We start from the raw sequence: 24,766 nt of genomic DNA on the forward strand, positions 1-24,766 counted from the left end.
ACGGATATAGCGGATATTCTAATTGACATTAAGAGAAAAAAATAAAGCTGGGCAGGTCATGTAATGCACAGGTTAGATAACCAGTGGACCATTAGGGTTACAGAATGGGTGCCAAGAGAAGTGTACTCGAGAATGGCAGAAGACTAGCTGGGGCAATGAAATTAGGAAATTTGGGGGTGCTAGTTGGAATCAGTTGGCACAGGACAGGGGTAATTGGAGATCGCAGAGGAAGGCCTTCGTCCTGCAGTGGTCATAAAAGTAGGATGATGATGATAATTGTGATGATGATGATAATAATATGTGCGATAGACTACTGCGATGTGGTTGACTAGGACAAACGGCAAATGTGACACATGCGTTCATGTCGAGGTTGCAGTAATGAAACGTACTGTTGCAATGAATGCGAACTGCACTGCAATGCCAGGAACCTCGTGCCATTTAAACATATGTACCTCATCACCTGTTAGCCTGCAGGCATGGCCAATCGACTGGTGTTTTCATCCAAGTGATAGCGACAGCAGCAGGCATTTAGACATTGTAGATCACATTACATTATTCAATAACCAAAAAGAGCTTCATGCATTACAACATGCCAAGGTGCCTTTGTTTACTCTGAAGTTTTGTACAGTCTGAAATTCTGGGGGGGGGGGGGAGGGAATCGTAATTGAAATAAATTAGGACGGTAATGACATACACGAGTATTTTTGCTCTGGCTTCAAGCTAGGTAACAGCTTATTCTTGTTAAAGAGCCATTTTTCTGTGAAGATGAGAAAGGCGTATTTAATAGATGTCTCAGTTATAGTAAAGGAGGCTTAACCAGTACTTGCCAATCACACTTTTGATGCAGTGAGTGCTGGCAGGAGCATAGGGACATTGATTGTTTAAATTAGGAGCCAATGTGATCAAGACTGATTGTGTAGTCAAGTTACTTTTCAGAACACTGATTCTTTCATACTTAAAAAATTTGTTTTATTGAGTAGGTTCGGCATGATTCAGTGAATAATTGTTTGCAATAGATGTATGAGATATTAATATATTTAAAAGCAAAGCATTGTGCCTCAGCCTAAGTATGTCTGTCAATAAAAAAAAAACATGCTTCGTGTGGGTGCAACTGTTAGTGTTTATGCCAATTCTGACAGTGATCCTTGTGCTGTTACAGATGGTGTCCAAGCCGCCTAGAAAAACATCGAACAAGTTGTACTGCTTGGGCTTCGACTGAAAGACTGCTTGCCTGATTCTCGAACAGCATCAATTTTTTGTTGTTTGTTCCATAACAAAGCAGTTACAATCTACGGTTGGTTTATCATTGTAACGGTGATATGACTGTTTACTGATTGTTACCTGTGCTTTTCTTGTCTAATGCCAGGTTCACTTGCTGCCCCATCATTTTACTGAAGTCATGAAAAAAAAGAAGGTTTTGTTGCACTGACTGCTGTCTAATTATCCTGGTAAAATAAAAATACACTGCAATGTATGAACATATTATGTAATATACAGTGTAAAATATTGACTGTTTTCATATATACATATGTGCAATAGCATGTGTGGGGGGGAGGGGAGGGAGGGTTCGTTTCATATTGCTGTTGCTTAAGCAATGAAACAGGATCATGGAAAGTATTTACGATGCACTATTAGAGTGAAAGAATCCCTTGTTTAATGCTGAAAGAGGGGACTTTTCCATCACCTGCAAATTTGACTATTTAACCAGCAGGACACAGGGCTAGGGAAAAGTTTCGTGTGTGACTCACTTTCTTTTGAAAGTATGATGCCCCCTACTGCTGAAAAAGATTCTGCAAAATATTTTTCTTATAATTCATTAGGCTTATTCTCAATGCGGTTAACACATTTAGATAAAAATAAACATCTTTTTCTGGTATTTATATGTGCCGTGAATAAACAGTTTTAGCACAATATAAATATTACAGGGCAAATCCGATGTCCATGTGTTGGAAGCCGAAGTTTGTATTTACCAAGGCTTGTTATTTATTTTCTTTAATGATAGCAATGCCCTTATTTTAATGGTTGGAAGTGTAGCTGTATTCTCCTCTACCAGCAAGTGTGGTGTCATTGTGACCTCTTATAAACGCTGTGTTGAGTCTTTCCTTCTTTTGTTTTGATTTCACGTAGTTTTTATTTTATATTACTTTCATTCATGTTAATATTCATGTCATATGCTTCACGTGTTCAAATATGTATTGATGCACCTATCGTGCTGTATTGTGATGTAAAATAACATGTAATACTTAGTTTTATAGGTGAGTGCAGAAGTGACTATTTAGGCATCATATCGAAATTGGTTGCCAAATACCACCTCTGTGTTTGGAGCTGTAATGTGTGTATTAAGAATAATTGTAAACAGAGATGTATACAGAGATAGGAAATGGTGCAAGACATATACTGCGCCAGCACACTGTAGATGTCAGAGTAATATTCAGGTTGCCAGGCCAAGCTTATCAAGTTTTTTTGCTTTCGAGTGAGGCAACTCTTTTTAATTGCCAGATGTAGTACTTTGGTTCCATCAAATAGATGACACATTGGCTACATTGGCTTCCTGTGCTCCCTCCGACATTGCAGGTTCCTTGCGATTGGCATCGCGTAAGCAGTACCTTTCACTGGTCTCCATATGTGACCAGCTGCATTGCTGCCGGCAGTGCACTTACAAGACTGGGCACAAAAAGCTCATGAACCAACACCTGCGCATACACACAGGTGAGCGCCCCTTCAAATGCCACCTGTGCCCGGAAGCATTCACTCAGAGGAACAGCCTGACACGTCATCTGCGCACCCACACTGGAGAGCGTTCCTTTCCTTGCATCCACTGCAGTGCATCCTTTTCACGGAAAGAACACCTCAAGCGACACATGTCCTGTCACTCAGTGGAGAAGGCCTAAAGGTCAGCAGCTTGCAAGTTTTGTTGTAGATCAACAATTTTATAATTTTTTTTTTATGGCTAAAAATGACTTATAAACTGCATTGAGAGATTTCCATCTCTCTGTATCGTAGAGCTTTTCTTTTAATATTACCTAAAGGAAAGGTGATCCTGCCATAGATGAGAATGTTTTATAGAATGCCTTCAAGTCACTTGACCTATCCCAGCATATTGAAATTATATTTTGATTGTCGATTGGCCTAAAATGCATTCGTGACTGTGTAAATATGTTTCTTGAAATTACTCGAAAGATAAGAATTGAGCAATGAAAACAGAAACATGCAATTGATTCAGGGCACAGTAGTATGTGCCGTATTTCTTGTCTTATGCACAAATTTAATAATGCATCTATGGTGAAGTTCACTAGGGTTGAGGTTTGGGCGAGTTGGTATCGCGTTCTAGAACTGGTACAGTGCAACATATTGTTCCTTTATCTGGCCGGCTTGGCTTGTTTCTTCCTTTGTATGTTGTGCTGTACCAGTTCTAGTATGGTGAAGTTCACATATACATAATTGTGCTTCCTAGTCCAAATACTTATGTTTTAGTAACAACTACTTATTTATTGTGACCTCACTAACATAGTACACACTTTTTTATGACAGACTAAACTATTGTGCCAGCTGAAATGTTCCCAAGCTGGTCACAAGCTGAAATGCATGCCTCGGCAGAGTTGGTTCTCAAGCTTTAAACATCCAGTCTGATACTTGTGGTTGAGCATTAGCAAACCCTATCACACCGGTCAGCACTCGCACACCAAGGCAACAACATGAGAAAGTGAGCACCACAACTTTTGAGAAGCCATTGGTGATGTTCGGTGATGTCATGTCTGCAAACCGAGTAAAGCTTGTGCGCTGTATTGAAATGGTGTAGTGGGTGTTGCCTTTGGCTGGAATCAGCTGCCGAGATATCCAAACATGCGGACTGGAAAAAAGTTATTGTGCACATACACTCTTCTCACATGCCTTGCATGAATTTATGACAGTGATTTTTCTCGCTGGTTTACTGAAGATTATGCAAGGGTTCTCATGATGTAACCTATCACAACTATTGGGTCAGAACTGTAAATTACACATTACTGTGAGATTAACACTGCAGTGCGGTTCCTCTGCTATTGCTTTGAAAGTGCGTTATGCATGTATATATTTTGCTATGCTATAAATGACATAACCTTGTCAAAGAAATAAATTTAACAAAATCACCTAGAGCCAATTTAATTCTCTTACTATGAAATTCAGCTAAAATTATGTGCTGGCTAGCTCGTATATGACTCTGTAACATACCACGCTTATCTGTGTGTCACTCAGACCCGCTCAGAAAATAGAAAATTCCTGCAGAACCCATCTCGCAGTGAATGTCGTCATTAATGCGAGTACCTTTAAAGTAGTGTACTGATAAACTGTATTGTCTATGCCAAAATGCATAATGTTTCAAGTGTAAAAATGCATCCACGCTCCCATCTCGCACCATCCCCTTAGGCACACCGCACAATCTAGCATTGCCACTGCGATATTTGTGCATGACGTGTGTCTGAATATATATGATGTGGGTTTGATTATGCCCAGCACCAGAGAACTTCTAAATGATTTTTGTTTACATTGACGAGTGCATGCATACCTATTGGCACATACCCAATTACCAAAGTTGGCATCAAAGTGTTTCATGGAAGAGCAGAATACACCCAGTGCCACATAATCAAAGACCCAATTGCTCTAACAGTTGATTTTGAACTCGGATCCTTCGGGACAGCAGCACTGTGCTAATCCCATTAACCCGATCACTCAAGTTGGCTAGCAAATGGTTAGAGACAATGATACCTACTGAAAAGGGCATAAAGTATCCTAAGAATGCTAAGTAAATTAGAAATTCAGAGAAGTGGCTGGGAATGTTGTTTGTACTCTGTATTGCATATAAAGTTCTTGCTGGTGTTATGGTTTTGGAAAGTGTAAAGCACATGCCAACTGGGCTCCTTACACAGGTGCAGCCAGCAGTATTGCAGCTTCAGAGTGTTTCTGAGCAATTGAGCTATTTCAAAGACTTCAAGTACCTGCCCACGAACCCTGTAGAGCTCCATGCAGAAATTTAGTGAAGGAGATAGCCAAGATCACAGCCAGAATAGTAAACACTAGCAGGGCTTGTCCTGCTCGACAGCATGCTGCCACAGACATTCTCTCCATAGCCGGCTTGGCAGGCACAGCGCACATGTCAGAGGTGTAATGTTCTACATTCTGTATTGTATTCATTTGTGGTACTTTCTGTGGCAGAAGTGAAGCATGCATGCACTCACTCACTCACTCACTCACTCACTCACTCACTCACTCACTCACTCACTCACTCACTCACTCTCTCTCTCTCTCTCTCTCTCTCTCTCTCTCTCTCTCTCTCTCTCTCTCTCTCTCTCCAGCCTGCTGGGGATGTGGCAGAAGTGAAGAAAAAGTTTGCATATTAAATGTCTTGTTCACTGTGTTTATCCTTGCCATGTTCCCTCAGCCTCACCCATATATACCACCAGGTGTTTCCGTGAAGAATATTAGCAATTCCTAAAGATTGCCTGTTGCAGATAGTAGCACGATTCTAGCCTTTGAGCCAGTCTACTCGGAAGATGCAGAGATTACTTGCATGAGAAATTAAAATGCATAATCGACTAATTAAAAAAATAACTGATCAAGATTTTTAACCAATAACTTTATGGCACATATTGCAATTTGCAAATTTTAGCCAGTGAGACTGCAAAGCATATCTACTTAAAGAGAATTGCATGGGTGACACCATATTTAAGATATGCGCCATCGAACTTGCAGTAAAAATGCACTGTCATCCCACTTACTTTTTTAACAATATTCCCTTTTATGCGTAGGAGCACAACAATAACTTCGTCAATCTGTTCTTTTGCAATCTTCAAGGAATGATACCTCCTAATCGATGTCATTTGAGAAGTCGTTTCAAGTGAATCCTCTTTGTAAACTACCTTGTTACAATTTGTAAATTTCGATATCTGCTGTAAGATTTCGTACATTTATTGTTTGTTTCTGTTTCTACCAACAGGTGTAACCATTGATGACCGGTCACTAGCACGTACAAGAGAATGAACATAATAAAATATGAACAAAGAAGAGCATTTCCACCAATATTCCATGCTAAAGTAAATTTACAAGGCATGAGTTTGTTTGAGAAAACTATGAAATAGGTGTACCTATGAGATAATTAGCTCAAAACTAAGAGAACCTTTGGTAATTAACCATTTATAAGTTTTGATTTCTTGCACAAATAATGTCCGCCTGTTTGAGCTATCCAGCTCAAAGATTAGAATTGTGGTATCTGCCACAGATGATTTCTAAAAACTGATAAATGTCTTTGCAAGAACACCCAATATATGGGCCAGCCATTGTTGGGGGTGACACATGATATCATTGCAGTACCTGGTCGGAGCTTACATTTCAAATCCATCCCTCAATAGCTATACTTTTTGAATGAGTATTTGTATAACGTGTTTTGTAAACCTCTTTTTATCGGTGGTGTACAATAAATGTCATTGTTATATAGGCTTCAATCCTGTGGTGGTGTTTTTCTTAAGTGACCCTGTAGATTAGCTCTGTCATTAGCTGTAGAGCATTCAGATATGGTCTGAGGCATATGTGTGCCCTTTATGTTTTGTCAACGTGTAATGGTTGTAGCCATGCTTGCAATGTGAACATAGACTCTGATTGCACGTTGTATACCGCTGTATGATCGATCCTCGTGCAATTACACGTAGCACATAACGAACTTTAATAATATACGGCATGGTCTTATAGCGGGCCATTTGACAAGGTGTGCTTCAGTTTATCCAGAAAAATAAAGTTGAAATTCAAGTATGCTTACACACATTCATAAGCATAAACATACCATGAATTGTTAAATTTAAGAAGTTAACAGCATGTTTCTTAGAGGTTGGCTATTATCAGCTGTTTAGAATACTTATCAAATACAAAGAGTAAGTATTGGATATCGAAGCAAATATGAAATATTGAAATGTGGATGCATATATTTACAGCAAGAATAATTATTTCACTGTAATTAGGTACGGTGCCTTTACTGACAAGTGCAAATAAGGCAGCTATGGGACAAAGGATCGGTTTAAACATAGAATCGATGATTATCACTAAAAGAGCTGCATGAATAGTATTTCAACATCTTTCGCATGTTGTGGCAAACAAGCTTTCCAAGAATGCATCGCTGCTGTATCACTAGCTTTTCAAAAATGCAAGATAAATGGTTGGTGAGTTGCTGGTAGTTGCGAAAAATGAAAAATATGGAGAACCAATGCGCATGTTAGAATTTATGTGAAACGAAGATTAGGTAAACTGGTTAAGTAAATGCTTTACACGTAATGGCGATGTATTCAGTTTTGTTACTTTCATCCTTTCAACGGACGGTTCGAAAACAAATGACCATGTTGGAAGTGCAGTTGTCCAAGGGAACTGGGAAAAAACAGTAAGACTTCCACAGTGCACATCCATTTTCACTTCTGAATGTTGCGCCATTCTTCTAGCAGTAGAGAAAATAGTAAAGGAGAACCTCGCAAATAGTATCATATACACAGACTCCCTAAGTGCACTCACAGCTCTTCATGCCAGAAATGCAGTCACACCATTATTAGGAGACATTATACACAATTTAATAAAAGCCACCACACAAGGACTGAACATTAAGTTATGCTGGGTTCCGAGCCACGTCGGAATTAGTGGCAATGAGAGAGCAGATGCATGCGCGGCACAAGCCCGGCACAAAGAAATCACAAAAATAAAGATACCTCCTAATGACTGCATAAAGTTAATACATTATAAACTAAGAAAAAAATGGCAGTCTGCTTGGAACAATGAAGTAAACAACAAATTACACCTGTTAAAGCCCATGTTAGGCGAATGGAAATCTTGCACACACCAGGAACGTTTCAAAAAAATGATTCTGTGCCGTCTTCGCATAGGACACAGACACCTAACACACAACTTCATTCTAACAAAGCAAGACAAACCCCAATGTGAACTATGTGGAGATGAACTAAGAGTAAACCGTATCCTATTTTCGTGCAGAAAACTTGAACCACTGAGGAAGAAGTTTTTTACCATATTTTACAAAGAACACATCCTTTTTCACCGAGCTTTGATTTTAGGAGAAGATACACTTGTTGATGTATCATGTGTTTTTAGCTTTTTAAAAGAAGCAGGAGTTCTCATAAAACTTTAAAACCTCGCAGTGTGCTTAACTACATATTACAGAACACCTCATCCACCTTCTCATCCCTGTGAAGAAGGCCGAGGTTTTTAGTTAATTTGTTGGGACTCTATGGGCTCTTGCCCAGACAAGGACTCGCTGAGGTGTCCCAACTTTTTTAAAGAATCTATACCTAGTGTTTGGCGCATGATAGCCTAAGCTGCTTATGTGCCATTAAACTCAACTCAACTCAACTTTCAACCTATGCTACATGTAATCACATGGAATGTTTGTTTGTCATGTGGGCTTCCACTGCAAAACAGAGAACAAAGCCTGCATTGCACATTTTGTTTGTGCATCGTTTCAAAAACTTGTTGTTTGTTTACTTCTTATAATTTGGGATCCTTTGTTTCGCCGACAGCGAACAGAAACCAAACTCCAACAGTCAGTTGTTTTGAAATATTTAATTAGTTTGGAATAGCCAAAAATACCGAATAGTTCCTCTTTCAATAGGAATACTTTCTGTGTACTGTGTGATTCATGCTACTTCAAATATTCACCTACCCTTAGTTTTGATCAAACTTAAGGTTGACTTTACACATAAAAATTGTTTGAAAAATCATACATATAAGGAAGTGAGGAGTATTACACATGTCTCTGCTGTCTTATGAAGGTACCTGTTTGTTTTATGGACTGCCCCATCTTGCAAAATATGCTCATACCGGTGAGATCATGCTGAAAGCTCTCAACTATCTTCAACATTTTCAGGTAGCCTGTTCAAGTGCTTCAGTGCTTTTCAAAGCCACCTAACTGTTTATTCAGCTTATCTTAAGACACCATTGTTTCATTGCAGTTCATAGAGCAAACTCGAATAAAGTGGCAGTCTGTTTTTTCATGTTTCAATTGAAGTTATGAAGAAGCGGTCATTTATTGCTTTCACATGGCTTGGCCACTGTAAAAGCTTGGTATACCAATATGTATTGCGATTCCTTTCATAAACCTCCTATGCAAGCCCATTTAATTTCTGTGAGTCACATTTTGGCTACTTCAAACGCTACTAAAAAAAAAACAGCATGAGCCAGTCATTGATATCACTTAATCTCTTGAATGTTATGTTGTTCAGAGAAAGTGATGCAATTCCAATTATGTGCAATCTGGCTTCATCTATAGTAGCTCTCCATGTTGTATATTATGTCACAGTAGGTGAATTTCGTTCTTTGGACCGCATTTACATTTATTTCGTGCATAAGTGATATTCAATAATTGTCATTAATGTAGTGCCGCGTTGTGCACCTAGAATCACTCTCCTTTCTCATTTTTTTTTCACATTTGAGAGGTTGGTAATGTTTATGTTATTTTAGCATATGTTTCATACACTATTGTTTTGTTAAGGTTCCTTGAATGTTTCCTCTTGCTGTGTTTGCAGCAACCATGATATGCTTCATTCCAGCCTCTATTGTACACCTTTGAAGCAGTACCAAAAAAAGGACTTTCTGATTGGTTTTTATACCATATGTCCGAAATATTATGTCTAGTGCATTTTAGGGAGCCTATAGCTGTATAAATTACGAGTGGCTGTGCTATGGGATTAAAATTACAAGTGTCCATGTGCACTAATGGTGGCACATTTATTACGTACCATCCAGGTAGCAGCAGATGACGCACCTAGGTGGGAGGTATGTGTATTCTCAGCCAGCATGCCAAAGGACAAGTCCCTGTGCATCCTGAATAAAGGATACGTTGTGGTACTCCATAATCTGGGGTCATTATTAAGAAAGTCTTGTTAACATTTGTTTAAGCCCTTTATATCTGTTATGCAATCTCTTCGCAACATTTTACTGCAAACAACTATTTCTTGACTTCACTATCATTTTTTTTACAATGAAGTTATAAAGAAACACATGAAGTGCTTATTTTGAGTGCACTTATTCTTGAAATTTTTTATACGTGCATTGCATATTTGACGACAACTTTTCTGATGATCATATTCTAGACACTAGCTTAAAAAATAGAATTGTTTGTCTTGGTGGCAGCAAAATGTCACTGTGTTGCTATAACTCATTTAAGGAGAGAGAAAAAAACATCTGAAGTAGGAGCACGACTGGCAAAAGCAGTGTAACAATATTATTTTGGTTTATCAGACAAATTGAAGACAAACTGCCAATAAAGGCATGGCTCTTAAAAAATATAGCAATGCACCAAGGATAACTTATCTGAAGAAAGTGTTAAATATTTAGGTTTGGTTGAGTAAAAAGCACAAATTCTACTTGATATATATGCTACCTTTTATATACCTCTACTGATTGAGCTTAAGTTAAATGAAGTATCAAGAGAAATGAGCCAGAATCCAGTGTTCAGCATTGTCTTCTTTTTGATAATCTATCTGGACAGTGACATTTGATTTGCACTTTTAGTTTCCGAAATGTGTTAGGGATCCTAATGGATCCTAATGCTCCAGTCCAAGTCAAATGAGTTATTGCCTAATGAGACAACCTTCAACTCCACAAATATGTGTCCAATTTCAGGATTCAGACATCTTCAAGGCCAACGAGCTAAAAACTAAAGCAAGTGGAGAACTTGGCGAGCTACGCTTGAATGAACTGATATGAAACTGGACTGTTCAGTCGGCTCCTAACCTTCCTTTCGTAGACTGCTTCCAAATCGGCTGGTCACTTGCCGTGGCATTTTAACATCTGATGATGATTCTGAAATGTTCAGGTGTTTGAGAAAAATCTTTTTGTTTCTGCTCACTTCTTAATCCGCACCACCAACTTTGAGCAGCTTGCACAGGTGCAACAGGAAATGCAGTTGCACTTACTATGAGCTGTAACACAGTTCCCTTGGTCGAAACTGCCCTAGGACTGCACAATGGTGGCAAAATTGAAAAAGTTAATTAGTTAAAAAGTAATTAATCACTCCCAGTACTTGGACGGGTGTTTAGTTTTCTATTTTTCCTGATGGTGCCACAGTGCACTCTCCAAGCCCTTGCAAACACAAGCACCATGTTGCATCTTGTACAGAATGCAACTGTACTGCTGGGCTGTTAGGCCAGCTCTGCAATTATAGTTAATGCGCACTTGAAATATGGAAATGAAATATGGAAAGCCACGTGATGGAGCGCTTGCGCAGGGCTATTCGTTCGGTGAACAATGTCGGCTGCATCGTGACTGGTGACGAAGAAGCTGCAGGGCGTTTTTTATCTCATTGGCAGCACTCAGCCAGCAGCATGCATTTTCGCCGTCGCCCGATGGGAGCCGACCTTATTCACCAAGCGCACACTTCAAAGCAGCTCGATACCACTCACTGTTCAAGTGCTTCGTCACGTGGCTTTTTTCATATTTTGGGGGTTTTCTTTGCAACCCGGAAACGAGGACTACGTGAGACATACCGTAAGGGAAACAACTCGATCAGTGGTTTTTGCAGGTGCTCTACAAATCTATGTATCATACTTGGGGTCCTCAGCCAATAATTAACAAGTTGGGTAATTAAACTTAATGAGTTATGGGGAAAACAAAGAAAATCGTCCAAGTTGCTATAGGCTTTTGCAAGTAGCATGCGTTCGGTTCAGTTCGCTTCATTTTTCAATTCTTGGCTCAAGTTATGTGGGACACCCTGTATTCATATGCAGATACAACACACACCTTCTGATCAATGTGAAGCAAAGCTTTTATGAAGCAGTTATTCAAATGCTGTAAGTTCGCCCATTTCATTTCTACATTTTCGGCATAAAGGAAACTCCGTGGTTCTTGCATAAGTGCATTTGCGCACCATTATATGCCATTATGTGCACCATGGAGGAAAATGTGACACACCACTACCAAGAACACCTGCGCTATGCCACACGTGGTGATCATCTCAAAGAGCTAGTCGGCATTAGCACGAAAAAAGTGTGCGTGCAAATAGAAGTGTTACGCGACAGCAGCTTTATTTCGAATTAATTTCTGCAGGTGGAGCCATCTGTAGCATTATCTTCATTACCGCGAGTCCTCATTCGCCATAATCACCAGTGCCGCACATGTGCATGTGACTCAAGCCATGGCACAACGTGCTTTGAATCTTGACTACAATGGTCGCTACAGCTGCTGCTTCACCATTGCTTTTTCTTTAATAAATGTGAGGTATGATGGCAAGCCACATTGGCTGCTGTTGTATTGTCCCTACTTGCACTTTGTCAAGCATGTCCGCAGCTTGACAAAGTGCATGGTCATTGTGTTTCTCGGCATTCACATCATTGTGAATCGGGAATAGGCAAGCTATGAACAGTGAGTTTTACTGCCAAGTTTTAGGGCTTATGAGGGAGGCTTTTTGGAGAAAACTGCCCTATCTAGGACACACGAGGAGCTGGATTCTGCACTGTGAGAATGCATCCTCTCGTAGTTCACTCCACAAACACGAGTTCCTCACTCGAAACAACACGCTTTCTACTCTACTCCTCAGATTCGTCTGCGGCTTATCTCGTTCTCTTTTCAGAATTGAAAACCCAGCTCGGAAGTCACCAAATTTGCATGATTGCATTAATCAAGCTCGAATCGCAGAAGGGTGCTTGGTTCATTCCTGAAGGAAGCTGTCCAAGACATATTTGCAAAATGGTTCAGTTACGCTGCGAGCATTGTATTGCTATGCAAGGGGACTATTTCAAAGGCGACAGTGCTTGAATGCACCATAAATGAATTACTTTTTTCAAAACAAAGCCTGTATCAAAATATTTTGATACTGATTTTGAGTCATCTACTCTGTTTTCGATCAGAAACCAGTGTCTCTGTGCTACAGCAGCAGCTCTCCTGCAGCAGAAACATTCTGAACAATTGTTGCACTCCTCGTTGCGTCTTTCTTGAGATTGCAATGAGTGTTTCTGTTTCTTATATATATATATTAAAAAGAAATTAATATTCTACAACATTGAATAACTAATTCTCAAATCAGATATGAATTTAATGGGAGGGTGGGGCTGTTCAATTGGTATTCGAAGTTTTATATATCTACACAACCTTAATGTAAACACTTTCATGTACAGCAAGGGTATTCTTGCCAACCTAGGACCACAGCACGCATCATGTGCACTAGCCTGTGCTTGAATATAGAAAATTGGAGATGAGTGACAGATCTGCATGCATTTGGGTCATCCATGTGGTCTAGAGCGTCTTGCCAGGAACTTTGTGCCATTTAAACATGCTTACTTCAACACTTGCTAGGGCACAGGTATGTCCAATTGACTAGCGTATTCATTCTAGTGACAGCAACAGACGTATATCTCAGATGTATGTATGATGTATATGATGATGTATGTATGTAGATGTATGTATGACGATGTATATAACAGATGTAGTGGTTCTGTGGATCGCATTATGTTATTCTTGAACTGCGAAGAAACGCTCTTGTGATCTTTTAAAGTATGCCAAGCACTTTTCGACATGCATTGCATGGAAGTTTATGCAAATGCATGACTTCTTTGTACAGTGTCTGACTGGTGCAGTATGCTCAGCAAGAATTTTTTTGCAGGAAGGGTGAAGTAGGGGGTACATGCACTTCACCTGGAATGGGAAGAGGGGGCTGAAATTTTAACATAAAAGTTTAAAAGGGGGGTTGGGGGGTAGGTACATGCCCAGTGTGCTACCCCCTGGCCACGGCCCTGAATGGAGTGGTGACGTAGCCTCCTACGTTCCTACGTACCAACATTGCAAGCTGAATTTGTTCTTTTTCAGTTTTTGACTAACGACAAAATCGGGGAAGTCAAAACATAAATAAATTTACGTGACAATCACATTGATGGGCATCCATGTCCTGGCTGCAAGTTAGATGAAAACCCTTTACTCTTGTGCAAGAGCCATTTTTTTCTTAAGTGTGAAAGATGTATTTAACAGATATCATGTTCAGTGACTAAAAAAACCTTCACCAATACTCACCGATACTCTTTCAATGCACTTAGTGAATGCTAGGGGGAACATTGGGACATTTGATGTTGTTTGAAAGAAGAGCCAATTCGATCAAGACACAGAGTCTAGAAACGTTAGTGCTAAAAGAAATGCTGCTTTCTTATTGCACGAAAGGTATTCCAGTCTTATGAAGTTGGTTTGCCATGAGCCAGTGGATAATTCATTGTAATAAATTTATGTAATGTACCTTGAACTGTAGCATCAAGCTCCCAACCCAAATATATTTTATGACTTGGAGGAAGAAATTTGTGTAGGCGTGTTAGTGTTTGCGTTGCCTTTGACAGTGACCTCCGTTTCGTTACAGATGTATCCATGCCTCCTACAAAACACACAAGAAGTTGTGTTGTTCGGGCTTTGCAAGGAATTCATCTAACCAGTTTCTTCTCGGAAAGCATCCGTTTGCTGCCTTTATGGCATGACATGGCTCTGTGATCTATGATAGATTTACCATTGTGATGTGACTGTTTACTAATTGCCGCCTATGCTTTTTTTTGCCTGGAACAAGTCTAATGGTGAATTCGCCTGCAGCCTCATTTTGTATTGAAATCATGAAGAAAGAATTTTGCCAGTCTTCAGAGATTTGTTCAAAAGTTTGTGTATGTGTGGTTGTGTCAGTAACAGAAATACTAACTGGCGAATAAGTTACCTTCACTGCTCTGTAGTTTGATTTTGCTTTTGCTGAAGCAAATGGAAGATCATCGTGGAAAATGATTACAGTGCACAAATAGAGAGACAATCCCATGTTGAATGCACAGAAATGTGGCTGCATTTTTATGCACTAGCAATGGTGCTGCGATTCTAATCTCTGAATGCTGTTGTAATGAAGCAGACGCATCTCATGTCTTTGGTAGCAGCTCGAAGACAACGATGACTACTCATGCTGTGATAGCAAGGGAGCCGAATTCATGGCAGTTGTGCTGGCTCTACGCAAATTAGGCCCATCAGTTACGTCATCCGTTATAGTCACTGATTCATTATCATTGTGCTCATTCCTTACTGCTTTTTGTTTCTCGCGCATAATGTGAACGTTTCATTCATCGGTACCTTTGTCCTTAAGAGGTGTGCATTTAACTTGGGTGCCTGGTCATATAGGATTAATTATAAATGAAATTGCAGATTCTTTGGCCAAGGCATCTATAAATGGCCCAATTCTCCTGTATTGCCCTCTTGACTGATCATACCACTGCTGCTAGATTTTGCAGCAGTGTCATTATGCAGGCAGTGTCAGGCTCCGCAATAACTCCATAGACTACGGACTTCTTCTATACTCTTGGCACAAAACACAAAAATTGAAGTTTCCATCATGAGGCTGTGCTGCCGTGTACTTATGTTAAACTTCTATCTACACAGGTTTGATCCCTTCACCAACTTGAAGGCATTTTTTCTGTAATAAGAAAAAGACTACTAGAAATCCAACTTTGCAATATTGGCCTAGATTTAACTGTGCCATTGAACCTATCTTTTGGAGCCGCCATTGTTGGGTTCATCCCCAGAAATGTTTGCTTGTAAATCCAAAATTACCTGATTGAATCTAATTGATTACCATGTTAGACTGACTGTTCCCCCTCCCCACCATGGTTTTTATTAATTTATTTCTTTTTTGTCTATCTATTATTAGTTCTTTTTTTATTCATGGTTTTGTTCTGATTGCTTTCTTTTAATTTTTGACAAAAATTTTACGTTCCATGCTCCAACGTTCAAATTGTTAATTCCCTTGTATTTGTACACCTAATTTAACCACCAGATTCATTGCCAATCCTCTACTGTGGGTGTGTGCCACAACTACTCAGGAAAACATCAACAATAGCTCAGGCTGTTCGCTGCTGCTAGACTGATATTCACTTTTAATTAAATCTTGTTACATTTGGTGGAGGTTGTTGGAATCCCTCAAGTCACCCTGGAGCTCGACACGCGTAGGTTACTCACCAACACCATGACTGAAGCAACCAATGCACCATCTGAACCTATGGCTGCTCCTGTCACTTGTGCCAGCGTTCTCCATCAAGGCAGCCTGGCCATCTTCAGTGGGACCGGAGAACATGATGTCGAAGGCTGGCTGTCTTCCTATGAACATGTAAGCTCTCACAATAGGTTGGATGACCAGACAAAACTGATTAACGTCATATCTTACCTTGCTGACCTCACAAACCTGTGGTTTAAGATTCGTGAATCTGACATCTCGAGTTGCTCCACGTTGAAGACACATTTCACCAAAGTATTTAGCTGCCCCACTGTCCACAAGCTATGTGCCAAACAGCATCTACGCCAGCAAGCACAGCAGATGGGCAAGACTTTTCCCAGCTATATTGAAGATGTATTGCATCTCTGCAGCCATGTTAATCCAACGATGACGAAGAATGGGAAGAGCAAACATATTCTAAAAGGTATTGAGGATGATGCGTTTCAAATACTGCTAGCCAAAAGTCCAACCAGTGTCACCATTCTCTTCAACCTTTGCCAGAGTTTCGACGAATTGTGCCACCAACGTAACATCTACCATCGAAATGTTCCACAGGCTGACTCCATCGCGGCCATTGCAGTTACTACTTGCTTGCCATGTCGGACTTCAGCGGAAGGATTTCATTCGACAGGAAGTGACCTACCAGCTATCGCTGCTCCCTCTTAGCCAGGAGCCTACCCAAACACTAACTCCAGCAGTGCAGCAAGCCATCCGTGCCCAGATATCTGACACCCCCCCCCCCCCAATCTGTTCACCTGCTAGCTTCTGTGACGGCACTTCTCTCTTATGCCGAATTACCCACCTATATTGAAATTTCCTATGGCACCACTCTCGTATGCCGACTACCCATCTCGGGTCAAAGCTCCGCTACTCAACAATGCTGTCACGATCGCAAGGCAACCCCTACCATCGCATTCCGCCGCGCCACCGAAGCACTGGGTTCCTCTTTCTCCCCTTTCCACAACAGTTACCCCAGCTTCAGCCGAAACGAGACACACGCCAGACAACAGGCCTATTTGCTTTGCCTGTGGAATTTGCTCACATTGTGCAGGTCCGTCGTCATACCATGTCCGTTAACCATGGTGCCTATGACCAGTTTTGCTGTGTGCCGCAACATGCCACCGAGATTTATTGCCGAGATGCCACTAACTTGCCGCCAAAACCCTTCCATTATGACCACCGTTCAGAGAGCTGTCGTTCTCCTTCTCCACATCGACGGTTGCTGCCGTCTGTGCGTCATCGGCCGCCTACTTTTGAGGGAAACTGATTAGCGCAGTTCTGGAGGCAAAAAAATATAGCTCATCGAACTTTTTAAGACCTCAGTTTTCACCGCAGTATGTCATTGACGTCCATGTTGAGCGAGCATGTGCACAAGTGCTTGTCGGTACTGGGCCCCCCATTTCCCTCATCCATGAAAATCTTTGTCACAAGATAAAAAAAAATCACGACTTCTCTATCTGGCATGGTACTCTGCACTGCTAGTTCGCAATGCATTCATCCTACAACTATGCACCCCCGTGTAGTCATCCAAGACGTTTTGTACATCATCGAGTTTTTCATTTTACTATCTTGTTCTCATGATCTCTTCCTCAGATTGGACTTACTGTCGTGTCATAGTGCCATCAACAATTGTTCTAACGTGCAAGTGGCCCTTTCAGCGATATGTGACTCGCCATCAGTGGGTGCCGACTTCAGTGTTCGCGAAGTCTTCGTTGATGCTGATACCGATCATTCTACGGAGACGTTGGTACTTGTGACCTTGTCGTGTACTGCCGTGCTAGAGTCAACTGTGGCATTTACACTATCTGACATGCTTGCTCACCGCAAGGACTTATTTCTCCCGTTTGCCGTCCTCACTGTTAGGTCTGAGTTCACTTCAGTACCTATATGCAATAGACCTCTCCTGGGGTATGTCCCACGGCACTGGTGACATCACAGCATGATGCCACTGGCAAACGTGCAGTGATTACCGGTTGGCGAAAGACCGCCTCCGCCAGCTCTCAGCAAGGTTCAGTCATGCAGTACTTGTTGCGGGTGTGCGTCACGTGGACGCTTTCTTTTTGCTCATTTTTTTTTAACTCCACTGTTGTCAGTCAGATCAGTAGTATTGCATGCTGGAGAGCATCGCTGTGTAGTAAAAGGTGTGATGTAAAGCTGTTAACGCTGGCTTTTTTACTAGCAGAGATTAACAACATGGTGGTTTAGGGTGTACAGCGACATTGGCTTTTTGGATATTTGTTTTGTTGTGAGAAAGTGTGCGGCAAAAAATAGTGACAGCATGGGCTCACCTTTGCGTAGGAAAATGGAGCACACTGTTGTGTGGATGTGCGTGTGGTGTAATACGCGATTAGCAGTGCGTCACGTTTGCAAAAATGTGGACGTGCTGACATGTAATAAGGGCAGTCTTAGTGACCGGGCATCGGTCGAACTTCAGGACCTGCCATATTGGTACAAGTGGGAATAAATGAGACACAATGATCAGTGAGCATGTTTATCTCAGTGTCATCCACGCTGTGTGGAGAAAAAAAATTGTTTCAGCATAATCTATTGGCCTAAACATATTACTGTAAATGAGCTCCTCACATATCTAGTTCTTGCGGAAGAGCGTATGCCTCACCACCAGAAATGTGCATGCGCTATATAATCATGTTTTTACCATTGCTGATGCTACGTGTGTACATTTCGCCACAGGGATTGCATAAAAGACGACCCACTAACCTTATAGCGCTTTTAGCAGATATCATGTGCTTTAGCTTACACAGTGAACATACTTGTTTTATTTGTTGTTCTTATACTTCTCTTTACGACACAAAAGTTATGCTGTGATCATCCATATAAACATGTAAAACTGGGTCTTCCAAAATTAAAACCGTCAAAGAGAGGCCGAAGGCACAGTGAAGTTAATGCGCAACGAATTCAGTATGATTTATACACGCTTCGTGCATTTGCATTCCGATGAATAAGAGGAAAAATTAATTAAAATATGGTGTTTAAAATTCCTATTCGGCTGAGTGTCTTATGAAGAATGCTGTAAAGGAGAGCCCCTAATTTTGAACACGTGGGGTTTTTCGCCGTCCACCTAAAGCACAGTAACTACAGCTTTTGCCTTCCACCCCCATCGGAATTTAGGTGCCACCACCGGGTATGGCTGATGGTTGTAGACAAATTAATCTTGTATATCGTTTAAGATTGCAGCGTAAATGGACGCAAATTAAGTACATTCACGTCAATGCAATGCCATTTTTTTTCCAATGACCACGCATTTAAGTGAAGTGTAGTTATGGCACGAGGAAAATGTTCATCTTCTGTAGTAATATATTTGCATTCGAAGAGTAATGTAATTTTTGTGGTTGTTTGATCTACGGAAAAGGCATTCTTACGAAATAACCATATGCTGACTTAAAGGTGCCGTGCACTTCGCTACGACGCGTTGTAGGATGGTTACTTTCTGAGCACAGTTCCTTGATGCTGCCACTTCAGAAAATAGCAATATGCAAAATTTTCAATCTTAGCCATTTAGATACAGGCAGCGCTCCTATGCATAAAATGAGTCGATTGACGTTTTTTGCCAACCAATGCCCACGTCGGGGGTGCGGCAAATGAGAGGGGCGCTCCCATTGACGTCATGCTGTTTGCAAATAGGGAGAGGTCTATCCGCATCATTATGCCGTGACCATACTGTGTGGTGAGGCTTTAGTATTTGTGTAAGTTGTCATATGCATTGAAAAGTTTGATATTCCCAATGGCGCCACCCGTTTACATCTGGATGTCATACCTGTCTCATCATTCGGCTACACCATTGCCGTAGCCCTTTCACCATCTCATTGCACCCAACTTTTTACTCTCCTTAACGGGTTCATTTCTTTCTTTCGACTGCCACCAACCATCCTTGGGTCGCACAACAAGTGTCTCATATCATCAACACTGGTTCCCATGCCCCCTTGTAACAGCATGCATATCGCGTTTCCGCAGAAGAGCACGGAGTTATCACAGAACAAGTAGACGTCATGCTGCGGCGCAGCATCCTTCATCCTTCTCAAAGCCCTTGGTCGTCACCTGTCGTTGTAGTGTGCAAAATAGATGGCTCCATTCGAATTTGCTTCAATTATCGCCGCCTAAACACGATTACAAGAAAAGACGTTTACCCACTGCCTCGGATTGATGACGCTCTTAATTTTCTGCAAGGTGCTGAATACAGTAGAACCTCATTTATACGTTCCCGTCACATACAATTTCCCAGCGCCAACATTCACAATCGAGAACACAAAAAATGACCTAATAGAGTTATGCTAATTTTTTACTGGTTCATAAGTTCCCAGAAAACAAGATTTTTCGGCGCCAATGTTCAGCACGTCGCCGAACTGCAATCGCATGATAAGTTACCCGGCTGCTAGATCCCATGTAAACAAGAAAATGCATGGGGCGTCCGCAGTCGACAACAGTATACAGCTGCCTGCCACGGCAGCTTCACCGCAATACTTGCCTGCCCCTCTCTCATGAAAATGCCAGCGCGCATTCTGTTTCTCACTTAGGTACCAGCAAATCTTCTCCGGGGCTGTCACACGCGGCAATCACAGTTGATAACCGCCAATCCTGTTGCAATAAGCATCTTCACCTATCTGTTTCACAGCGCATGGTGCTGTCGGAAGTGTAGGGCACGCCTTTAATCGGTGATAATCAAAATGCACCGCTGTTCTCTGCTACAGTCTGCGATTGTATACGTTTTCTGGCCACTAGATGCTGTGTGAACAAGATGCGCGAAATCGAGAACAATATGTAGCCACCCATCTTGCGTGAAAACGATGGCGCGCATGGTTTCTTATTTCGGTATGAGCAAATCCTCGGCCGAGTCGTTGCATGCCGCATTCACAGCTATCGCCGCCAAACCTATTGCGATAAGCATCTTCACCTATCTGTTTTACAGAATGTGATGCGTAGTGCCATTGATAGTGTACTTCATGCTTTTAGTTGGCGATAATCCAAACGCGCCGCTGTTTCCTGCCGCAGGCATGTAGGCGTCACGTTTCGCTTTGGCACCATCCACCATCGCCTACAAGCTCGATTTCATTTCGGTTTCCCGTCGCTCTCTTAAAACACCACATAATAGGAAAATAACAAAACGCATGTAAGGCCACCGGAGCACCACCAGCTCAACGCACATCGGCGCCTTGTGCTGCGATGATCCGCCCGACGGTTTGCATCACATAGATGTCAACGATAGTTGAGTCTGTCAAATTTCTTTAATTTGGATTGTATGTTTTCCAGGTTAGTATGTTTTTCTCGCGGTTTCTTCCAAAACATATGCACGGCATACTTCGGTATTTGTCTTTAGATTTGGCTGAGGCTGACTGCCCAAAGACAGCGTTGATCACCTGTACGAGTCTAACGTTATGCAATAAATTATATTCCCCCTTTATATTTACATCTCAACCCTTCATTGAGTGTTGCCTACAGGCAACTTACCAAAAGTCTGCTTTTTTTCTGAGTTTTTGGCCAACACTAAAACAGGCAGCAGGCGTCATTTGTTGTTTTAGAGCAGGGGCACAGGATGAGGGAGAGTTTTTGCACATGACCCACTTTCTTTTGGAAGTACGATGCAAGATCTTTGGCCGCAGTGCTGTCACACACATGGTGTAAAGCAAATGAAATGTGCAGCTATGGTTCACATATGAAGGGAACTGTCTGTACAAATCCCACCTGGAGGCTTCAGGTGAAGCCACTTCCAATTCTCTACCTTGTTAACCCCCTACTGCTGAAGAAGACTGCAAAATATTTCTCTTACAATTATGCTTATTCTCAATGTGGTTAGTACGTTTATATAGTAAATAAACATCTTTTTCTGGTATTTATATGTGCCGCCAATAAAGAGCTAGCTGTAATATCAAACTTGCAGACCAAATTCAGCTTTATATTCGAGAGTAGAGATTTGTATCTGCTGAGGCTAGTTATGTATGTAGTCAAAACAGCACTTCTTATTTTTTAAAGTGCTCGGAAGTTGATCTCTTCTCTACCAGCAATTGTGGTGTCAATTTAACCTCCATAATGCTGTGTTGATTTTTTTTTATCATTTGCATATTTTTCATTTTTATTTTATATATCTTCCATTTGTGGTAATATTTTATTTCGTATGTTTCATGTGTTCAAATATCTATTGATGATCTTGTCGTGCTGTTTTGCGATGCAAAAGAAAACATGTAATACTTTGTTTTATAGGTGAGTGCAATAATGTTTATTGAGGCATGGTATTGAAATTGGTTGCCAAGTCCGACCTCTGTGTTGTGAACTATAATGTATGTATTAAGAATAATTGTATATAGATATGTATACGGGAATAGGAAATTGTGCGAGACATGTACTGCACCAGCACACTGTGGATATCAGAGTAATATTTGGGTTCCCAGGCCAAGGTCACCAAGTGTTTAGCCTTCATCTGTGGCAACACTTTTTGATTGCCAGATGTAGCACTTTAATTCCATGAAATATACGACATATTGCCGCATTCACATCCTTTGCTCCTTGGGACTTTGCAGATTTTTTGCTATCGGAATCCCCGGAGCAGTACCTTTCACTCGTGTCCGTATGTGGCCAGGCCTGGCATTCCTGCCGGCAGTGCACTTACAAGACTAAGCGCAAGAAGGACATGACCCAACACCTGCGCATACATACAGGCGAGCGGCCCTTCAAGTGCCATCTCTGCATGGAAGCATTCGCTCAGAAGAACAGCCTGACACGTCATGTGCGCACCCACACAGGCGAGCGACCTTATCAGTGCCACCTGTGCCCAGAAGCATTCACTCATAATCACAGTCTGACACGTCATGTGCGCACCCACACTGGAGAGCGTTCCTTTCCCTGCGTCCACTGTGGTGCATCCTTTTCGCGGAGAGACCACCTCATACGCCACATGTCCTCTCACTCGGCGGAGAAGCCCTAAAGGTCAGCAGCTCGCAAGTTTCGTTGTAGATTAATCGACTGATCAACTTTCTTTGTGGCGAAAAATAATTTATAAGCTGCATTGAGGGATTTACAGCTCTTTATATCGTAGAGCTTTTCTTTTAATAGTACCTGAAGGAAAGTTGACCCTGCCATAAATGAGAATTTTTCATAGGATGCCTTCAAGTCACTTCACCTATGCCAGCATATCGAAATTATATTTTGATTGTGGAATGGCCTAAAATATGTTTGTAACTGTGTAAGTAAGTTTGTTGAAATTACTCAAAAGATACGAATTGAGCAATGCAAACAGAAACCTACTCTTGAGTTAGGGTACAGTAGTATGTGCCAAATTTCTTGTTTTTTGCAAAAATTTAACAACGCATCAATGGTGAAGTCTGCACTTTACATAATTGTAATTCCTAGTTCAATTACTTATGTTTTAGTAACAACTATTTATTTATTATTACGATCTCACTAACGTAGTACACAGTTTTATTACAGAATAAACTATTGTGCCAGCTGAAATGATCTGAAGCTGGTCACAAGCTGAAATGCATGCCTCAGCTGAGTTGGTTCTCAAGCATTAAACGTCCAGTGTCACACTTGTGGTTGGGCATTAGCAAACCCCATAACACCGGTCGGCATTCACACACCAAGATAACAACATGAGAAAGTGAGCACAACTTTTGAGAAGCCATCGGGGATGTTTGGTGATGTCATGTCTGCAAACCGAGTAAAGCTTGTGCACTGTATTGAAATGGTGTAGTGGGTGTATGCAACCAAAACATTGCAAATGCTTCAAAAGGCCTTCAAGGACGACTGCATTTCAAGGTTACAGTCCGGGCAGTGGCACAAGGCATTCAAGGAGAGCTGGGAGGAGGTTGCCTGCGAACCCCATTCTGGAGGCCCAACAATGACTAGAACCGGCGAAAGAACCGACGATGGATCGTGTGCAGATAACACAGTGTGATGGAGCTTGAGCAGTGTGGGCAGATAACACGGCGCGATGGAGCCTTCGCTTGAACAGCGGTACGCTATCAAGTTTTGCGTGTAGCTTGTAAAGAATGCAACCAAAACATTCCAGATGTTTCAAAAGGCCTTCAAGGATGACTGCATTTCAAGATTACAGTCCGGGAGGTGGCACAAGGCGTTCAAGGAGGGCCGGGAAGAGGTCGCCTGCGAACCTCGTTTTGGACGCCCAACAACGACCAGAGCCGACGAAAACATGGATCATGTCCGCGAAGTTTGGCATTCAGACCGTCGACTGAGCATCCAGCAAATTGCTGACACCCTGCACATGTCCACATTTGTGGTACATGGCATAGTGACCGAGGATCTGCAAATGCACAAAGTCTGCACGAAGCTTGTGCCGAGAGTGCTGGCACAAGATCAGAAAAAACTTCGAGTTTTGCACTGTCATGAATTTGATTAAAAATGAGCCAGACTCTTAACTGTGTCGTAACTGGAGATGAATCCTGGATGTTCGAGAACGGCCCAGAATCGAAAAGGCAGAGCAGCGAGTGGCATTCAAAATCATCCCCCTCCCCCCAAAGAAAGCGCAAACGAGCAAGTCTCGCGTCAAAACGATGCTCATTGTCTTCTTTGATGCCCGAGGAATCGTCCATTTTGAGTTTGCACCGCAGGGACAAAGTGTCAACTCAGCCTTTTACCTGGAGCTGCTCAAGAGATTGAAACGCCGGGTCGCGCGCGTGAGGGCTGACATTAAAGTCACGGTCAAGCTCCACCATGACAATGCCCTCAGCCACATGCCCCTTCATCATCCACGGGGAAGCAAAGAAACTTGCCATTTTACTTCTT

The 24,766-nt window shown here is 41.6% G+C and overlaps 1 protein-coding gene across 1 annotated transcript in view; it reads left to right on the top strand.

The window, feature by feature from the left end:
* Positions 1–24,766, top strand: part of LOC142558439 (uncharacterized) — a 73,430-nt gene that overhangs the window by 38,505 nt on the left and 10,159 nt on the right. Inside the window, exons 6-9 of the mRNA XM_075670574.1 lie at positions 1,160–1,294; positions 2,575–2,709; positions 2,825–2,893; positions 22,543–22,941. Coding sequence (XP_075526689.1) covers positions 2,682–2,709; positions 2,825–2,893; positions 22,543–22,941 — 496 coding nt within the window. The 5' untranslated portion in view covers positions 1,160–1,294; positions 2,575–2,681. The remainder of the gene's footprint in view (positions 1–1,159; positions 1,295–2,574; positions 2,710–2,824; positions 2,894–22,542; positions 22,942–24,766) is intronic.

This window comes from Dermacentor variabilis, chromosome 9, assembly GCF_050947875.1.
Source record: "Dermacentor variabilis isolate Ectoservices chromosome 9, ASM5094787v1, whole genome shotgun sequence".
NCBI lineage: Eukaryota > Metazoa > Arthropoda > Arachnida > Ixodida > Ixodidae > Dermacentor > Dermacentor variabilis.